At 34.4% G+C, this 19501-nt stretch overlaps 1 protein-coding gene across 3 annotated transcripts in view; it reads right to left on the bottom strand.

Moving 5' to 3' along the window:
* The window catches only part of IQCM (IQ motif containing M), a 495919-nt gene that overhangs the window by 225982 nt on the left and 250436 nt on the right, over nucleotides 1–19501 (bottom strand). For all 3 annotated transcript variants that reach the window (XM_035292858.3, XM_078367842.1, XM_078367841.1), the window contains one exon: nucleotides 3267–3465. In XM_035292858.3, the coding sequence (XP_035148749.3) occupies nucleotides 3267–3465 (199 nt within the window). The remainder of the gene's footprint in view (nucleotides 1–3266; nucleotides 3466–19501) is intronic.

The raw sequence follows: 19501 nt of genomic DNA, 5'->3' as shown, positions 1-19501 counted from the left end.
CAATAGCAATGGAGTATATTTAATTTAGGATTTAAACTTTAAAATTATAAATATTTAGAGGAAAATATTAAAAGTAAGTAAGATCCTAGAAGCATTACATTGAGGAATGTACTCTCTTTTGGGTCTTTATGATTTTTTAATATCATTATTATTTATACCAAAACACATGCAAACAACACAAAAATTTTTAAAGGACCTTTTGAATTGTGGAAAAAATATTCATATTAAAATAGAGCAATCTCTGTGATATTTTGCTATATGACTGGTAAGAAAATTTGAAGCTGCTTTATTATTTCCAAAGAATTCCAAACTACATTTTTCATAGGAAATGGTGGCAATTATACAGTCTCTTGAGTAATCTCAAACTTCTAACAGACACTGTCCACAACAACAAACTCTGAAGTGGCAGTAAAGCAATATGACTATGGAAGTCTCCCAGTGGAGGGACTGCCACAGTGCTGACAATTATCCAGTGATTTGCTATGCAGCCTCTAGAGCAGAAAGTTATCAAGAATTCCCCCAATAGCAACCATTCACATAGGCACAGTCCAGGAAACTTACTATCAACTGCATTACAAGCCTGTCACACTAGGATTTTGACAGTAGGCAAAACAACTTTAACCACATCAATAAAGCAATCATCTAAGAAACAAAGCATAATGCCAATGATGGAATAAAAAAGAAAATCAATGACTATAACAAATTTTATCACCAAATAAAAGTCAAAATCTACTTTTTATTGGCTCTGATCCTTTAAAAGCACTTCTCATTCTTTTAATCACAAATTCTCTCTCAACATAGAAATTTAGCATTTTTCTTATCAATCAAATCACTCCTTTTTACTCTCATCTTTGGCCCATGATTTCTCCCTAAATGTTCTAGATCCATTTCTGTCCTAGAGGTTATGAATGGTTCTACAATTCTTTCTGATATTAGTAAATGCTATAATTAAATTATATGGAATGTATCAAATGTGTGTAGACAGAACTTTAAGAATGTGTGTGGGGAGTGTGTAATATTCTTACGGTTCCATGATAAACTTCTACAATTATATTAATTCATCCACTCAATAGGTATTTGTTGAGTGTCTACTATATATTAAACACCATTCTAGGCATTTAAATACAGAAACAAACAAGACAGACAGATACTTGTCTTCATGAAGTTTGCAACCCATTTAGCCAAACTATAAAGTATATGTATACAACAAGAAGATAAACAAGAAAAAATAGTAGATCATACATGCATACAGTTAAAATGATAGAGTATATATTATGTGTTAAGATAGTTTGTGGTACTATGAACAGAAAAATAAAGAGTATATGCTTCCAAATAAGTCATATAAACCATACTTTTCATGTCAAACATGTAAACAGATGATAACAATGTAAAGAACTGGACACAATAATGACAAGAAAAGATGGAGAGATGGGCTTTGCTTGATGGACCAGACACAGGGTAAGTGAATATAGTTTAGGAAGATCTTGAAAGATGAATTGGAGTTTATCAGAAGATAAGAAAGGTAGAGAAGAGAACAGCATGTAAACATAAGATAACAGGTAACAATCAAGATTTGCAGTTTGCTAAAACATAAAGAATGTATCAGGTATCCTATGATGAAGATGGACAAAAGGCGAGAGCCAAAACAGAGAGGTCATGTGTGCTATGTTAGAGAGTTCCTACTATATCCTGTAAGCAATATAGATCCGTAAAAAGATTTTAAGAAGTGAAATAAGGTAATGAGTAGAATTTTTCAAATATGGCACATGGCAAATGGATTTGATGGAAGTAGGTCAGTAGGTATGGAGATCAATTAGGAAACTACTGCATTTATCCATGTAAGGGTAGATGAATGGCAACTCTGGCAAGAAGCAAAAAGAGCAGTTCAACAACTGTCATGAAAGTGGAACCGATTGAATGTGGGAGTCAAAAAGTTGAAAGAATCTAAGAGACATTCAGGTTTATGGCTTGAATGATGAATGGTAGAACAGTTTATCAATATAAGTAGTTACAAAAGAGAAAGGACTTGTGGAGTAAGAAAATGAGTTCATTTCTCTTTTTGGAGAAATTCAAGTCTAATTTAATCATGGCTCTTTCAATATCTTAGACAGATATGGGTTTGAAATCTAGTTCTGTCACTTAGCCACTGTTTGACTTTGGGCAAAAAATTTGCTTCAGTTTCTTCAGCAACAAAATAGATATAGCAGCCACCTTACAAAATTACAGGATTAAGTATATGGAGTGTTTACGTTTTGCCAAAGTTTTACATGTATTATCATGTTTTATCAGAACTACATATGTGATTCATATTCATATTAATTTATACATTAGTACATATATAAATTTATACCCAGAGAGAGGCATATGGAATAACTCTAACAGTATCACCACATTGTCAGAGAAGCGTGTTCAGGATGCCCACTGCAAGTCTATTCTAGAGGGTTTTCTCAGAAGATCAAGGAAATGGAGTGGGCACTACTAATCTATTTTATTTATAGTTTATTACTCAAATTTTTTATTAGTAGTAAAACTTTAGCCCTCAAGGTGAGGACATTTTAGATTCTCTCAGGTTTTCCAAGATAGACCCATTTAGGTCCATCTGCATTCACCCAGACAAAATGGGTCTGCATTATATATTTTAAAAAACAGGATTGCAATCTATGAAAGTTGACCAGGTAGATATTTGTATGTGTGTGTAATTCTGTTGAAATTGGATATTTATGCAATGCAAGAGTACCCAGGAGTGTGGGAAGTGAAGGAAAGTCGCTATAGACCGAAAATGAACAGATAGCAAAGAAGAAACAACTTTAGTGTAAAGTTATTTCAAAATATACTGGTTTAAGAATAGGTGGTCCCAGAATTCCTGAGTTAAGAATAAGTGAGGCCTTTTGTTCAGAGTCTCCAACTTTGCACAGCTAAATCTGTCATCATAGCAGATTATGCATCACATTTTCTTAGAGTATGCATATCAAAAATTAGCTGAGTGTAGTGGTGGACACCTGTAATCCCAGCTAATCTGGAGGCTGAGGCAGAAGAATCGCTTGAACCCAGGAGGCAGAGGTTGCAGTGAGCCAAGATCACTCCAGTGCACTCTAGCCTGGGCAACAAGAGCAAAACTCCATCTCAAAAAAAAAAAAAAGTATGTACACAGAATTTTACTTAAAAAAATCACAGGCATATTGACCAGGTGACTATTCAAAATTCTACTTAATTGAATCTAAATAAAAAAATTTTAAACACATTATAATATCTGATGCATATCTTACCTTGGTCATTACTCTTCGTAATCTTTTGCGTTCAAGCCACCCCCTGACATGTGCCTGCATGATGGTGATCATTCTAATCAATTTTCTGGTAATCATGATTTTTTTTCTTCCTCGGAACACTTGGAAGATATTTATGTGTGGTCCAATTCTTTTAACTTTACTGTCAAGTTTATCAGTTTTACTTGGAGTACCTTTCATCCTAAAAAATAAAATATAACAATTTCTTATTATAGAAAATATGAAAAACTAATGCTTCTGTGAACAGTTTAAAACTCTTTCAATGATGAATACATTGAAATAGGAAATATATTGCAACTTGTACATAGAATTCAATATATGATATCACCAGGACATGTCAATAAGGTTCTCCAAAGAAGGTTGAATATGCCAAGATCAATATTACATGGATGAAATTAACCTTCTAAAGAAAAACAAAATCCAAAACAAAGTGAATTTGTCAGTGTATCTACAACTCTACAAATTAGAATGTTTTCATATGACAGGGCAGGTTAGTTCAAATAATTTTCCTGTCCCAGAAGCTATTTTAAACTATAGAGTATTTTAAATTATGTATTATTTGGCACTGACATTCTGTTAACCAAATATCAACTGAAAAGTAACTTTGGTCCAAATGCTTTGAATTAAGAGGCTCTGTACTATGGTGGTAGGATCATGGCCTATAGGATCAGCAGATGGGAAGGGTAATACTGCAAACCATGGCCAGTCAGCAATACTGTTATAGGTGACTGTGGTGGTTAATAATGGGTGTCAATTTGACTGTATTGAAGGAACAAAGTACTGATCCTGGGTGTGTCTATAAGGGGGTTGGGAAAGGAGACTAACATTTGAGTCAGTGGAATGGGAAAGGCAGACCCACCCTTAATCTGGGCGGGCACTGTCTAATCAGCTGCCAGCACGGCTAGAATATAAGCAAGCAGAAAAATGTGGAAACAGAGACTGGCCTAGCCTCCCAGCCAACATCTTTCTCCCATGCTGGATGCCTCCTCAAACATCGGACTCCAAGTCCTTCAGTTTTGGAACTCTGACTGGCTCTCCTTGCTCCTCAGTCTGTAGCCAGCCTAGTATGGGACCTCCCTGCGGTCTTGTGAGTTAATACTTAATAAACTCCCATATATATATAAAAAACATTATATATACATAAAACATATATATGGGAGTTTAATAAGTATTAACTTGATTAGTTCTGTTAATAAGAACTAATTCTTAATTGTTATCAGTTCTGTTATATTTATTAAGTATAAACTTACTAGCTTTATATATACATAAAACATGTATGTGTGTGTATATATATATATATATATATATATGGAAGTTTATTAAGTATTAACTTGATTAACATTAGTTCTGTCCCTGTAGAGAATCCCTAGTACAGTGACTCTAGCAGCTATTAACATTTGAGAAACTGAAGATTTCTATCATTAGATATCTGTAATCTTGGTAACCTTGCATAAGATATATATATACATATATATATATATATATATATATATATATATATTATGTTTTATATATGATAGCCAGTTTTTTTCAGTCTTCCAAAGTCTAGTTCCCTTGCAATTTGTAACATATAAAAATGCTTTCTTCTTCTTAAGGTTTTTATTTCTGCCTCTCTCATAAATGGAGTTCCACTGACTGAGATGCCCAGGTCAATTCACCCACCAGGGTTGAGTCTTGCCCCAAATGTGATCTGTACCTACACCTCTGAATCCCAGACCCCAGTTTCTTGACTCTCAGAGTGAATCACTGACTCATGCTCACTTTGTTTTTGCATTATTTTCTTAGTTTGTTTTATTGAATTTTCGTGTTGATTCTTAAACAAGTCTTGTTTTGTTTTGTACATGGCAATTATTTTTCTTCTCTTGGTTAACTAAAATGTTGAGTATGACTTTGATTATTTCACCCAGCCATGAAGTCTCTGTTGGGTGGTAGAGGGCAGGAAATCCCAGTTCTGTCTTTTTGTATTTGTCTTTCTGTAGTTTTTTCTTGAAGCTTCTGCTATCACCTGATATTCTCTATATTGTACGTCATTTGAACACTAGCATAACGCCATTTTTGAACACAAGTTTGAGTATCATTCAAGAGAAAATTTCGCACCCACCAGAATGGAGATCAGCCACAGATTAAGAATTTTTCATAAGAATAATTTGTTGGAGATCTTTTTGACTTCCTGACCTTCCTACTCCCAAGTAGCTGCAATGAACCAGTGAGATTCATTGAAGCACAGAAAATCGTGCTTTATATTTATTATTGACCTATATCTAAATGTGTATAACTGAGGCTGCTAATTATCTTAGTGTCTATGTGTATACATGGGGGAAAAAAGTCCCTTCCTCTTTGCAAAAGGAAATATATTAGCCTTGTACAATATTCTTGTAACTGTAGCTCTTTTGTATCAGTGGCTGATTCATTTTCTCATTGTCTCTCTCTTTCTTTCATTCTCTCAAAAATTTTTTTTAATTACTGAGTCAATATATATCATTTTGTACACTGAGGGATAGATATCTTATTTAACAAAGCTGCCAGAAAAGCAGAAGAACAGGAAACAAAGTTTTGTGTTTGTTTAAATTAAGACTGATTTTGAATAGCTTAGAAAAGAGGCAGCTGTGCCTTCTAAGAGGATTTTTACTTGGTTAATATAATAAATTTTAGGAATGGGCATTGATACATGAGATCAAGTGGGAATGTGGGTGAAATTGTAATGATTACTTCTGGCTTATTCATAGCATCAAGAACTACTGTGAAATCTAAGAGATTGTTAGTTGACATCTTTTTCTCATTTCTCTCAGAAGAAATAAGAGGACTGATATATAAATAGTTAAATATCCAAGCCAAAAAGTGAGGGAAGGTTTCATGTTCTAACAAGATGTAAATAACAAAAGAATATGCGTGGTGGTAGGGTGATGTGTAATATGTACTATTGAAGTGACAGCTCTAGGTCATTAGAGTCTTCTGGTCTCCTGAGTTGCCTTGAAAGTCACAGAGTTTTGAATCCTCTACTGAAAAGTGTGTGTGTGTGTGTGTGTGTGTGTGTGTGTACATGGATATGTGTATGTAAGAGAGAGAGAGACAACATAGAAACAGAAAGAGAATTAAAAGTTACTTATTTGGGGTAAAAGCCGTAGTTAATATGAATGATCAGAACTATATTATATTAACAATATAAAGAAATGCAAACATGTTTACAAAATGATGAATGTTATTTTTCTGGTTTTTATAACAAAAAAGAAAAGAATTTAATCTTAAGTCTGAAACAGATGAACTTTGATCAATATTATATCTCTAGATAATTGGAATGCTAAAGACAAATGAAAAAATTATAGAAATGAACAATTTATAGAAGTCTTGATGAAAAATAAATTGTATTTACAAATAATGGGTTTGAAAAGAAGCTAATACACTAAATTTTGACAATGGTAAATTTTGATGAGTTTAATCATAAAACAGAGAAATGCTTGTGAATCCTTAACTATAAAACATTATATAGGTGGTATATTTTAAACATAAAATTAGAATATGATACCATTTTTGTTACACTGACAAACTGTTTTTTGATTACATAGTCTGCTCCTAATTTGACAGAGAAAGACCATTCTGTGACTTCAATATATTTTGCCTACATATCAAAAAGGTCCTTTTATCATGCTTGTGAATCAAATCTTAAAATGTAAAAAGAAGTGACGAATCAAGGAAAAATTTTACCTAAGTTAAATATAAAACAACTAAAATATTAATAAAGCCAAGTGAGGTGGCTCCAAACCTGTTATCTCAGCATTTAGGAGCTTGAGGCAGGTGAATCATTTGAATCCAGGAGTTCAAGAACAGCCAGAGCAACAAGCTGAAACCCTTTCTCTACAAAAACAGCTATGAAAAATTAGCCAGGCATGGTGCCACAAGCTACCATGGGAGGCTGACATGAGAGGATCACCTGAGCCCGGGAAGTTGAGGTTGCAGTATGCCATGATTGTGCCTCTGCACTCCAGCCTAGGTGACAGAGTAAGACCCCATCTCAAAATATACAAATACATATATATTTTTACATTAACATAAACATATTAAAAGCAAAGTGCGGTAATTGATGGCCAATTAATGCCTCCGTAAATCCCTATCTTTGCAATGTGACTTTGCAGCACTCAACAAGAGGTGGAGTCTATTCACCCACTCTAGGACTATGAGCTGGAATTGTGAATTGCTCTGGCCAATAGAATCCAATGAAAGTGATAATGTGCCAGTTCTAAGTCTATGTTTCAAGAGACTTTATACAGTTTCATTCTTTCAGAACCGTCATCTACATGACAAGAAGCTAGCAAACCTCTGAAAGATGAGAAGCCACATGGGGAAGAGAGAAGTTGTACCCACTGGAGTGAGCCCAAGTCTGTACCAGATCATCATTATTGTTGCACGAGAAATAATAAACAGATGTTGTTTTAAGCCACTAAGTTTTGTGATGCCATTGTGGCAATAGATAACTGATGCACACACTTAGGTTTATACTCAAAGATTAATACAATAACTGTCAAATTGATTTTTTCAACAATTTTATTTCAGAAGTAAATTATCTGTCAAGTAGTGACATTAGGGATGAAATTTTTAAAACCTTGAAGTTTGTCAATGCCCTTGTTGTCAATATGTTCTCATTTCAAGGTGATCAATGACTAAATACATAAAGAAAAAATAGGTATGTCCTCAGTAGAGGACTCCATTCCCCTCTACTTTGATATAGTTGGTTATTACAGCAAATTTATGCTAAACATATATTATACAATTCAATCATATCATCAGCAGGTATTTTCTGCCCAAAGCCGCTGCTACAAGTTACAGGTTACAAATTTCATCTTCTGAAAGAAACATCCAAAGAATGGCCTTATGAACAATGTATTTTCTTAACAATTTATGGTAGAAGAAAAAGACTTACGGGTACAGGTTTCTCAGTTTAAACTGATATCATAACCGTGAACCTGTTAGACTAAGCAAAAGAACTGATTGAAGATTTTAGGACTTTTCTTCATCTAGAAGCAGAAAACTTCATATGGTAGTCTGCTTAAACCAAGATCAGCAAATTAAGAATTAATTATCTAGAATTAAACATGATGATTGAATTATGTTCTATATTTATTTTCTAATAAAATATGAGAGAGCTTTTTCTTTGAATCTATTTATAGACTTCAACTTGTTTGCCTTTACTGGCACAAACTAGAATGACATATTCTTTAAATGATACATAAATGGTTTCAACTAACCCCTCAGAACTTAAGGAAAAAAATATTCTAAAGAAAATGTTCATATATATATAATAAGTTAATAAATCATCATGAATAAGTTTATAGAAATTAAGAACGTGTTAATTTATTTTATTTTTAGAACAACATAGAAAAAAGCTACATATAAATAACATGTCTTTACTCAATTCATTATAGAAGTATCTGTTTACAAAGTTATAATAAGAATTAATATTTTTGATGACTTGAAAATATCAATTCTTATTAAAAGTTTTGACCTTCTTCACAGAACTGGAAAAAAATCACCTTAAACTTCATAGGAAACCAAAAGAGAGCCCACATAGCCAAGTCAATTCTAAGCAAAAAGAACAAAGCTAGAGGCATCACACTACCTGACTTCAAACTATACTACAAGGCTACAGTAATCAAAACAGCATGGTACTGGTACCAAAACAGAGATATAGACCAATGGAACAGAACAGAGGCCTCAGAGGCAACGCCACACACCTACAACCATCTGATCTTTGACAAGCATGATAAAAACAAGCAATGGGGAAAGGATTCCCTGTTTAATAAATGGTGTTGGTAAAAGTGGCTATCCATTGTGCAGAAAGCAGACTGGACCCCTTCCTGAAACCTTACACTAAAATTAACTCCAAATGGATTAAATCTTAAACATAAGACCTAACACCATAAAAACTCAAGAAGAAAACCTAGGCAAAACCATTCAAGACATAGCATGGGCAAGGTCATGACTAAAACACCAAAAGCATTGGTAACAAAAGCCAAAATAGACAAATGGGACCTAATCAAACCCCAGAGCTTCTGCACAGCAAAAGAAACAGTCATTAGAGTGAATCGGCAACCAACAGAATGGGAAAAAATGTTTGCAATCTACCCACCTGACAAGGGCTGATATCTAGAATCTACAAAGAACTAAAACAGATTTACAAGAAAAAAACAAAAAGCCCATTCAAAAGTGGGCGAAGGATATGAATGGTTACTTTACAAAAGAAGACATATATGAGGCAAAAAAAAATATGAAAAAATGCTCATCATCACTGGTCTTTAGAGAAACGCAAATCAAAACTACATTGACATACCTTCTCACACAGCAATCATTAAAAAATCTGGAGACATGATTGTATAGTTAAAAGATCCCATCATCCCAGCTCAAAATCTCCTGAAACTGATAAGTAACTTCAGCAAGGTCACAGGATAGAAAATCAATGTGCAAGAATCACAAGCATTCCTATACACCAATAACAAATTTAAAGAGAGCCAAATCAAGAATGAACTGCCATTCACAATTGCTACAAAGAGAATAAAATACCTAGGAATACAACTAGCAAGGAACATAAAGGATTTCTTCAAGGAGAACTATAAACAACTGCTCAACGAAATAAGAGAGGACACAAACAGAGAAACATTCCATGTTCATGGTTAGGAAGAATCAATATAGTGAAAATGGCCATACTGCCCAAAGTAATTTACAGATTCAACACTATCCCCACCAAGATACTAATGACCTTCACAGAACTGGAAAAGACACCTTAAACTTCATATGGAACCAAAAGAGAGCACGCATGGCCAAGTCAATTCTAAGCAAAAAGAACAAAGTGGGGGGCACCACGCTACCGAACTTCAAACTATACTAAAAGGCTACAGTAATTAAAACAGCATGGTACTGGCACCAAAACAAAGATATAGACCAATGGAACAGAACAGAGGCCTTGGAGGCAACACATCTACAGCCATCCAATCTTTGACAAAACTGACAAAAACAAACAATGGGAAAATTATTCCCAGTTTCATAAATGGTGTTGGAAAAACTGGCTAGCCATGTGCAGAAAGCAGAAACTGGACCTCTTTCTGACACCTTACACTAAAATTAACTCCAGATGGATTAAAGACTTAAACATAGACCTAACACCATTAAAACCCTAGAAGAAAATCTAGGCAAAACCATTCAGGACATAGGCGTAGGCAAGGACTTCATGACCAAAACACCAAGAGCATTGGCAACACAAGCCAAAATAGACAAATGGGACCTAATCAAACTCCACAGCTTCTGCACAGCAATAGAAACAGTCATTAGAGTGAATCAACAACCAAAAGAATGGGAACAAATTTTGCAATCTACCCATCTGACAAAGGGCCGATATCCAGAATCTACAAATAACTAAAACAGATTTACAAGAAAAGAACAAACAAGCCCATTCAAAAGTGGGTGGAGGATATGAAAAGACACTTTAGAAAAGAAGACATACATGAGGCCAACAAACATATGAAAAAATGCTCATCATCACTGGTCATTAGAGAAATGCAAATAAAAACTACATTGAGATACCATCCCACACCAGTTAGAATGGCGATCATTAAAAAAAATCTAGAGACAACAGATGCTGGAGAGGATGTGGAGAAATAGGAACGCTTTTACACTGTTGATGGGAGTGTAAATTAGTTCAACCATTGTGGAAGACAGTGTGGTGACTCCTCAAGGACCAAGAAATAGAAATTCCCTTTGACCCAGCAATCCCATTACTCGGTATATATCCAAAGGATTATAAATCGTTCTACTATAAGGACACATGCACACGAATGTTCATTGCAGCACAGTTTACAATAGCAAAGACCTGGAACCAACCCAAATGCCCATAGATGATAGACTGGACAGGGAAAATGTGGCACATATACACCATGGAATATTATGCAGCCATCAAAATGATGAGTTCATGTCCTTTGTAGGGACATGGACGAACCTGGAAACCATCATTCTCAGCAAACTGACACAAGAACAGAAAATCAAACACCACATGTTCTCACTCATAGGCAGGTGTTGAACAATGAGAACACATGGACACAGGGAGGAGAGCATCACACATTGGGGTGTACAGGGGGGAAATAGGGGAGGGACAGCGGGGGGTGAGGAATTGGGGAGAGAGAGCATGGGGAGAAATGCCAGATACAGATGATGGGGAGGAAGGCAGCAAATCACACTGCCATGTGTGTACCTATGCAAAAATCTTGTATGTTCTTCACATGTACCCCAAAACCTAAAATGCAACAAAATATATATTTTAAAAATGAATTGATATTTTTAATCTACCATAATATAATTGAAAAATCAAGTTTGTAATCCATTTTCCATGTGAAATATATCATATTTAAAGGAAGTCAGGCATGGTGGCTCCTGTTAAGGAACATGGATTTAATCCTTATGTGAAAATGATGATGGCCACTAGTTCCTCCTAAAACACCAACCTGCTATTTTCTATATTGGTTAAGGGATTGCCACCCAGTGGAATGATACAGAAAAACACATACTGGGAAATTCAAGAATATTAAAAAGGGAAAGTTGGTACTTTTACCATTTACAATGTAGGTAAAAACTGGAAGAAGAAAATTGAATGATTCCTAAGCTCAATGAAAAAACTGACACAGGCGATAAAAATCCTGCTACATAAAATCATTTTGAAAGAATATAATATGACAATATGGAATTTATCAGTCTTCTAGACAGAAGTGGCTGGTATGTTAGTATCATATGATTCTAGTTTTGCTAATGATACAATACAAATATCTACATTTTAATCCATTCCTTATTCCACATTTATTAATGAAACTGTCAGTAAAACAGCAAGTTAATGATATTGAATCAAAAGTTGCTAAAACATGGACAAAACATTCAAATAGAAATTTCTCAAAAGAAGACATACAAATAGCCAAAATGTATATGAAAAAATGCCCAATATCACTAATCATCAGGGAAATACCAATTAAAACTGCAATGAGTTATCATCTCACACATGCAAGAATTGATTATGAGAAAGAGAAAAAACAGCAAGTATTGGAGAGGACACAGAGAAAAGGGAACCCCTGCACACTGTTGGTGGGAATGTCAATTAGTACAACCTTACGGAAAACAGTACAGAGGTTTCTCAGAAAATTAAAAATAGAATACCATTTAATTCAGCTATCCCACACCTGGCTACACATCTAAAGAAAATAAAATCAGTTTGTCAGAGATATCTGCACTACCATGTTCACTGCACTATTCAAGATATGGAATCAACCTAAGTGTTTGTCAACATATAAATGAAAAAAGAAGATAAAGTATATATGCACAATGGAATACTTCTCAGCCATAAAAAGAAGGAAATTCTGTCATTTGTGACAACATGGATAAACCTGGAGGACATCGAGCTAAGTGAAATAAGCCAGGTACAGAAAGGCAAATACTGCATGACCTCAATCATATATGAAATCTAAAATGTTGATCTCATAGAAGTAGAGTGTAAAATAGTGCCAAAAAGAGCTGGAGCATTTTGGAGCAGTTGTTGTGGAGATGTTGGCCAAAGGATATAAAATTGTATTTACATAGGCAGAATAAGTCCAAGAGATCTATTGTACGACATGGTGACTATAATTCAACAATACATTGTATTCTTGAAAAACATTAAGAGAGTGGACATAAAGTGTTTTCTTCATAAAAATGATAACTATTTAAAGCAATGCACATGTTAATTAGCTCAATTTAGTCATTCCACAATGTATATATATACTTCAAAACATCATGTTGTACACAAAAAAATAGATACAATTATTTTCTGTAAATAAAAATAAACGAGCCGGGCACTGTGGCTCACGCCTGTAATGCCAGCACTTTGGGAGGTGGAAGCAGGCAGATCATGAGGTCAAGAGATCAAAACCATCCTGGTCAATATGGTGAAACCCCATCTCTACTAAAAAAAATACAAAAATTGGCTGGGCGTGGTGGCGCACACCTGTAGTCCCAGCTACTTGGGAAGCTGAGGCAGCAGAATTGCTTGAACCTGGGAGGCGGATGTTGCAGTCAACCAAGATTGCACCACTGCACTCCAGCCTGCCATCTGGTGACAGAATAAGACTCTGTCTCAAAAAGAGAGAGAGAGAGAGAGAGAGAGAGAGAGAGAGAGAGAGAGATTGAGAGAAAGAAAGAAAGAAAGAAGGAAAGAAAGAAAGAAAACAATGCCAGATGTAGGTGATGGGGATGGAGGCAGCAAACCACATTGCCATGTATGTACCTATGCAACAATCCTGCATGTCTTTACATGTACCCCAGAACTTAAAATACAATAAAATATATACACATTAAAATAATAATAATAAATGGGTTAAAAATAAAAAATAAATAAACCAAAAATAAAGTTGCTGAACAAACTTACACAGTCACAACCATGCTTTATGAATGCATCTTGATCACAAGATAGGGATGATAAAGCAAACTAACAACTTAGCTTCCTCCAACATGAATAAGTAGCATGTAATATCTTACAATCAAGGGGAATAGGCACCTGCTACCCTGTGGTAAGCAAACACAGGTAATTCAGTCTAGTACTAATCTCCAAAATAATTAAAATCTCAAACCTGCCCTTTTTAAGTTATTACTGAATCTATAACCAAAGAATGATTTTTAACTCTCACTGACATATGAATTACTGATATACAATGACCCTGGATGGGAAGGATAAACATTAGTCAGTCATTTCGTTGTTGACTTCCTAATACATTCTAAGAATAGTAAGCAGACAAGCAAAAGGGATTAGCTCCTTTCACATTATCTCAGATTTGTACTTATTTTATAGATAAAACAATATTTATTGCTGATCTTTTTCTTTTATTTTCTTTTATTAATACATTTTTTATTTTTATTTTGTTTTAGAAACAGAGTCTTGCTCTGTTACCAAGGCTGGAATGCAGTGGTGAAATCACAGCTCACTGCAGCCTCTAACTCCTGAGCCCAAGCAATTCTCCTGCCTCAATCTCCCAAGTAGCTGAGACTACAAGCACATATCACTATGCCTGGCCCATTTTTCTTTTAATTCAGCAACCAAACCTGTCTTCATAAAAGTGTCTTTCACTTAATTTCAAATTTTATATCTCTATTAAAAGATACATATATGTATACATGTATAGAAAGTCTCCCTTCCAAAATAAACATCCCATTTCATCTGTATCATATTTCCAAACTTTGGAATCATGATTTCTAAACATAGTTTTGTGGGAACTGCACAACCAGACTGTGGTAGAAGGTTTCATTGTATTCTCAAACAAATTTTTGTTTGTGATTAATTAAAACACACACCTGTCAAAAAATAATTAGAAACATACATACAGAAAAATGTTTCAGTAATTTAAGTTAAAATGGAAATAAGGCACCATTTTTCACTTCTAAATTTAAGAGGAAAACCTTACAAACTTATCAAATTCCAGAGCATGTTTGGTTCAAGATGCATTTCCAACATTATTCTCAATTGTATAATCTGCTTGGAAAATTGATAGACTTGGCAACATGAATAAAAGCATGCAACCTAGTAATTTCCTTTTTTGGGATTTTCCCCCAAGTATGAAAAAAGCTATATGCATGAAGATATCCATTGCCATTTCTTTTATAATAGAAAAAAAATTAGAAACAAATATCTGAGTAAATTGTGTTAGATCCAATCAATATACTATTATGAGGTTGTAAAAGTGTTATTTATGAAGATTATATAATAATTTGACTAAATGTTTGTCATTTGAAAAGTTAATATTAAAAAGATTAAATTATATGCATTATATAATTGTTACTTTAAAATATATATATATATATATATGTATGTTCATTCTTTACACAAGAATGAGTAGTAGATGTGGGAAATGTACTGTGACTGTCAGATATACGGAGGCTGAGTGACCTCCTCTGAGTTAGAAAATCATAGAAATTATTCTTTGCTTATCCTCCAAACGTAATTTTTAGATTTATCTTTCTTTACCATCTTAATGCAATTTTGATATGGAGCAAATTATCATTTTTACAGACATTTATAGCCACTAAAGAGTCTCCATAAAACTCTTAGAAAATTCTCATGAAAATAAAAAAATGAGTCATTAAAGGCAAGATACAAAACAAGTTTTCATCATAGAAGAGACAGTTCCACTTACTCTCATGCCACTTCCAACTAATGTCACTCTAAGAATGAGAGAAAAAACAGGGCCAACTGGCTGCCTCTGACTTTTTTCATTTGAAGTTTGACAAATCTATGTTCAAAGCTTCAAATCAAATAGTTTTCAGGGAGAGAAGAAATCATTATGCATGATTACATGTGAGAAAAGATACAATAAGTTAATTAGTAAGTTAATCATGTCCGAACATTACACCCTGAGCTTGGCAAACATTTGAACAGGGAATTTCCTTTCAACTGCTAATGCTTATATGATAATATATATTAAACACTAAATCAGTTTTAGAGTTTGGTTCAGATATTGCTACTAATTAGTTTTGGCTGATACTGAAGTATTTTGTATGCTCCATTTCTAAAAGCACTGTTTCCCATCTGTTCATAGGTTGAAAGTGATTAAGGATACTTATTTTGGCTGTTGTAAAAGCCAAATACTTTTTAAGCTGCAAATATGTGACAAAATCAGATCAGGTTGCCAAGTTCAGAAATATATTAAGAGATCTGCAATGCCTCCCTCCCCCAATTCCTCTTCCAACATGCATTATCGAAAAGTAAATATCACCACTTTCCTGATTAGACTAGCATGCCTGTTTTGCCCAAAAGCTTTGCAATTTAGTTATAATTTACACAATTTACTCTGATTTAGATCTTCTGCTACCAAGCTGTGTGGAGGGCTTTCCTTTCCTGTACGTGCAGCCTTGAAGTAGAAACGTGATACTCTTGTGCCTTCAATGTGGGATTTGAAAGTAACTTGGGTAATGAGTGAAACAAGTTTGTGGCCTACTTTAATTCCCTAAGTGATTCCTGTTAACTTTGAAAACAATACATTAAATTCAACATGGGTGACGCAGATTTTTAAGGGACGGGATGTAATACATGCTCATGAAATTAATATTTTGTCTCATTATTATTTTACTATTCCATTTCCAAATGTTCCCATGGTTTTAGTATTTCATGCTAGTAAAACCTGTTCGCTTCAAAAATCAGCAGCATTCCTGGAACTTTCTAAAATAATATGTACTCCTCCTGAAGTGGAAGATAAGGTCACTTTAATTCAGGAAAAATTTTAAATAGTTTAATTACCTAAAGGAGATGTAATTCTGGGGTGCTTTCTGCTCTCTTTTCACACCCCTATCATTCCTCAAAATGCTACTCCATGCCAACCCCCAAAAAGCAAGTGCCCTCCTATTTTTTGGCTGTATCCAGGTCCAGAGTAATCTGTTTACCTAGACCGTATTAGAGGATGGAGATTAATATTCCATTTAAAATCTCTAAGAGAATTTGAATTTCTGAGTAGGATACCTTTTACCACCTATATAGATTCCTAGTTAGAACATTTCAGGTAGTAAAATGCTTAAGATACTAAATATGGGAGAAGAGACTCAGGCATGGGGTGCAGGAGGCAGAAGACATTTTCCAGGCCCATGATACCATGTCTAAGGAAAGAGGGGTCTTACTGTTATTACTGCTACTGCTGCTGCTTTGTTTGAATTTTTGAAAAGAGATTTTCCTCAAAACAAAATACTTTTTAAATTCCAAATTCAGTTCAAAAAACACAATTATTTCTTTCCCCGTGGCATAGATAAATTTTCTACAGGAGCACTACTCGTGAATTAAGTTGAAATTCTCATTTCACATAATGGGCAAGCAAAATCAGAAAAAATATTGCTTTTATTCAAATTTAATCAATTCTGGTTTTTCTTTCTTTCCAAATTTTAGGTTCAGGGGTTATATGTACAGGGTTTTTATATGGGTAAATTTTGTGTTATGGAGTTTTGGAGTACAGATTATTTCATCACTCAAGTAATAAGCGCAGTACCAGAAAGTAGTTTTTGGACCCTCACCCTCCTCCCACCCTCCTCCCTGAAGTAGGCCCTGGTGTCTATTGTTCTCTTCTTTCTGTTCATATGTACTCAATATTTAGCTTGATTTGCTTTTGTATCATTATTTCAGTAGCTTTAAGGGTACAAGTGGTTTTTTGTTACATGGATGAATTGCATAGTGGTGAAGCCCAGGATTTTAATGCACCTATCGCCCAAGTGGTATTTGATTTTTTGGTCCTGTATTAATTTGCTTAGGATAATGGCCTCCAGCTGCATTCATGTTGCTGCAAAGAATAGGACTTTTTATGACTGCATAGTATTTAGTATTATATGGCATATATGCACTACATTTTCTTTATCTCATCCATGATTGATGAGCATTTAGGTCGTTCCCATGTCTTTGCTACAGTGAATAGCATTGCCATGAACATACATGTTCATGTGTCTTCATGGTAGAACAATTTATATTCCTTTGGGTATATACCCAGTAATGGGATTGCTAGGTTAGATGATAGTTTAAGTTCTCTGAAAAATCTCCAAACTGCTTGCCACAGTGGCTGAACTAATTTACATTCCCACCAGCAGTGTAGAAGTGTTCCCTTTTCTCCACAACCTCACTGGTGTCTTTTATTTTTTGACTCCTAATAGTACTCATTCTTACTGATGTGAGATGGTATCTCATTATGCATTTGGTTTGCATTTCTGCAATGATTAGTGATGTTAAGCATTCTTTATATGCTCATTGGCCACATGTATGTCTTGTTTTAGGGAAAGTGTCCATTCATGTCCTTTGCTTACTTTTTAATGGGGTTGTTTGTTTTATGCTTGTTAAGTTCCTTATAGATTCTGGATATTAGACCTTTGTCAGATGCATAGTTTGCAAACATTTTCTCCCATTCTGTCAGTTGTCTGTTTACTCTGTTGATAATTTCTTTTGAGTGCAGAGCTCTTTAGTTTAATTAGGATTCATTTGTCAATTTTTGGTTTTGCAGCAATTGCATTTGGAGTCTTAGTCATGAAATCTTTGCCAGGGCTGATGATCAAAATGGTATTTCCTAGGTTTTCTTCTAGAATGTTTTATTTTTTTAGGTTTTACATTTAAGTCTTTAACCATCTTGAGTTGATTTTTTTATATAATGAAAGGAAGGATCCAGTTTTAATCTTCTGCAAATGGCTAGTCAAGTATCCCCACACCATTTATTGAATAGGAAATCCTTTCCCCATTGCTTGCTATGGTAGGCTTATCAGATGGTTTTAGGTGTGAAGTTTTATTTCTGAATTTTCTAACCTGTTCCATTGGTCTATGTGTCTGTTTTTGTACCAGTGTCATGCTGCTTTGGTTACTGTAGGTTTACAGCACAGTTTGAAATTAGGTAGTGTGATACATCTAGCTTTATTCATTTTGCTTAGGATTGTTTTGGCTATTTGGGCTCTTTTCTTTGTTCCATATGAATTTTAGAAGTTTTTTTCTAATTCTCTGAAAAATGATATTGGTAGTTTGATAGAACTCGCATTAAATGTGTAAATTGCTTTGGGCAGTATGGCCATTTTAACACCACTAATTCTTCCTATAAATGAACATGTTTTTCCATTTGTTTGGGTTATCTTTTATTTCTTTCAGCAGTGTTCTGTAATTCTCATTGGAGAGATTTTTCACCTCCCTGGCTAGCTGCACTCATAGGTATTTCACTCTTTTGGTGGCTATTGTGAATGGGATTGTGTTTCTGATTAGTTTGTCAGCTTGGACATTGTTGAAAAGAAATACTATTGATTTTTGTTCATTGGTTTTGTATCCTAAAGCTATGCTGAAGTTTATCAGATCACAGAACCTTTTAGCAGAGACTATGGGGTTTTCTAGGTAGAGACGCATATCATCTGTGAAGAGAGATAGTTTGACCTCTCTATTTGGATACCCTTTTATATCCTTCTCTTGCCTGATTGCTCGAAGACTTCTAGATTCTGATTTTTTAAATTAGATTAATATATAATACACTTTTAGGGAACTCTCTCTAACTTAAACATGTCTGAAACTCCATTTCATTGTACCTACATATTTTACTGTAGGATACTGAAAAATATTACCATTGAAGTCAACTGAATTAACTAGGGTGTTCATGCCAAAGGTGTAATGGGGCTGATTTTTCAGTGTCACAGTGACCAAAGTTGTCAAGTTTTATCTATGAAACAGAACA

This window comes from Callithrix jacchus, chromosome 3 (assembly GCF_049354715.1).
Source record: "Callithrix jacchus isolate 240 chromosome 3, calJac240_pri, whole genome shotgun sequence".
In the NCBI taxonomy this organism is placed as follows: Eukaryota; Metazoa; Chordata; class Mammalia; order Primates; family Cebidae; genus Callithrix; species Callithrix jacchus.
This window is presented reverse-complemented; position numbering and strand designations above follow the sequence as displayed.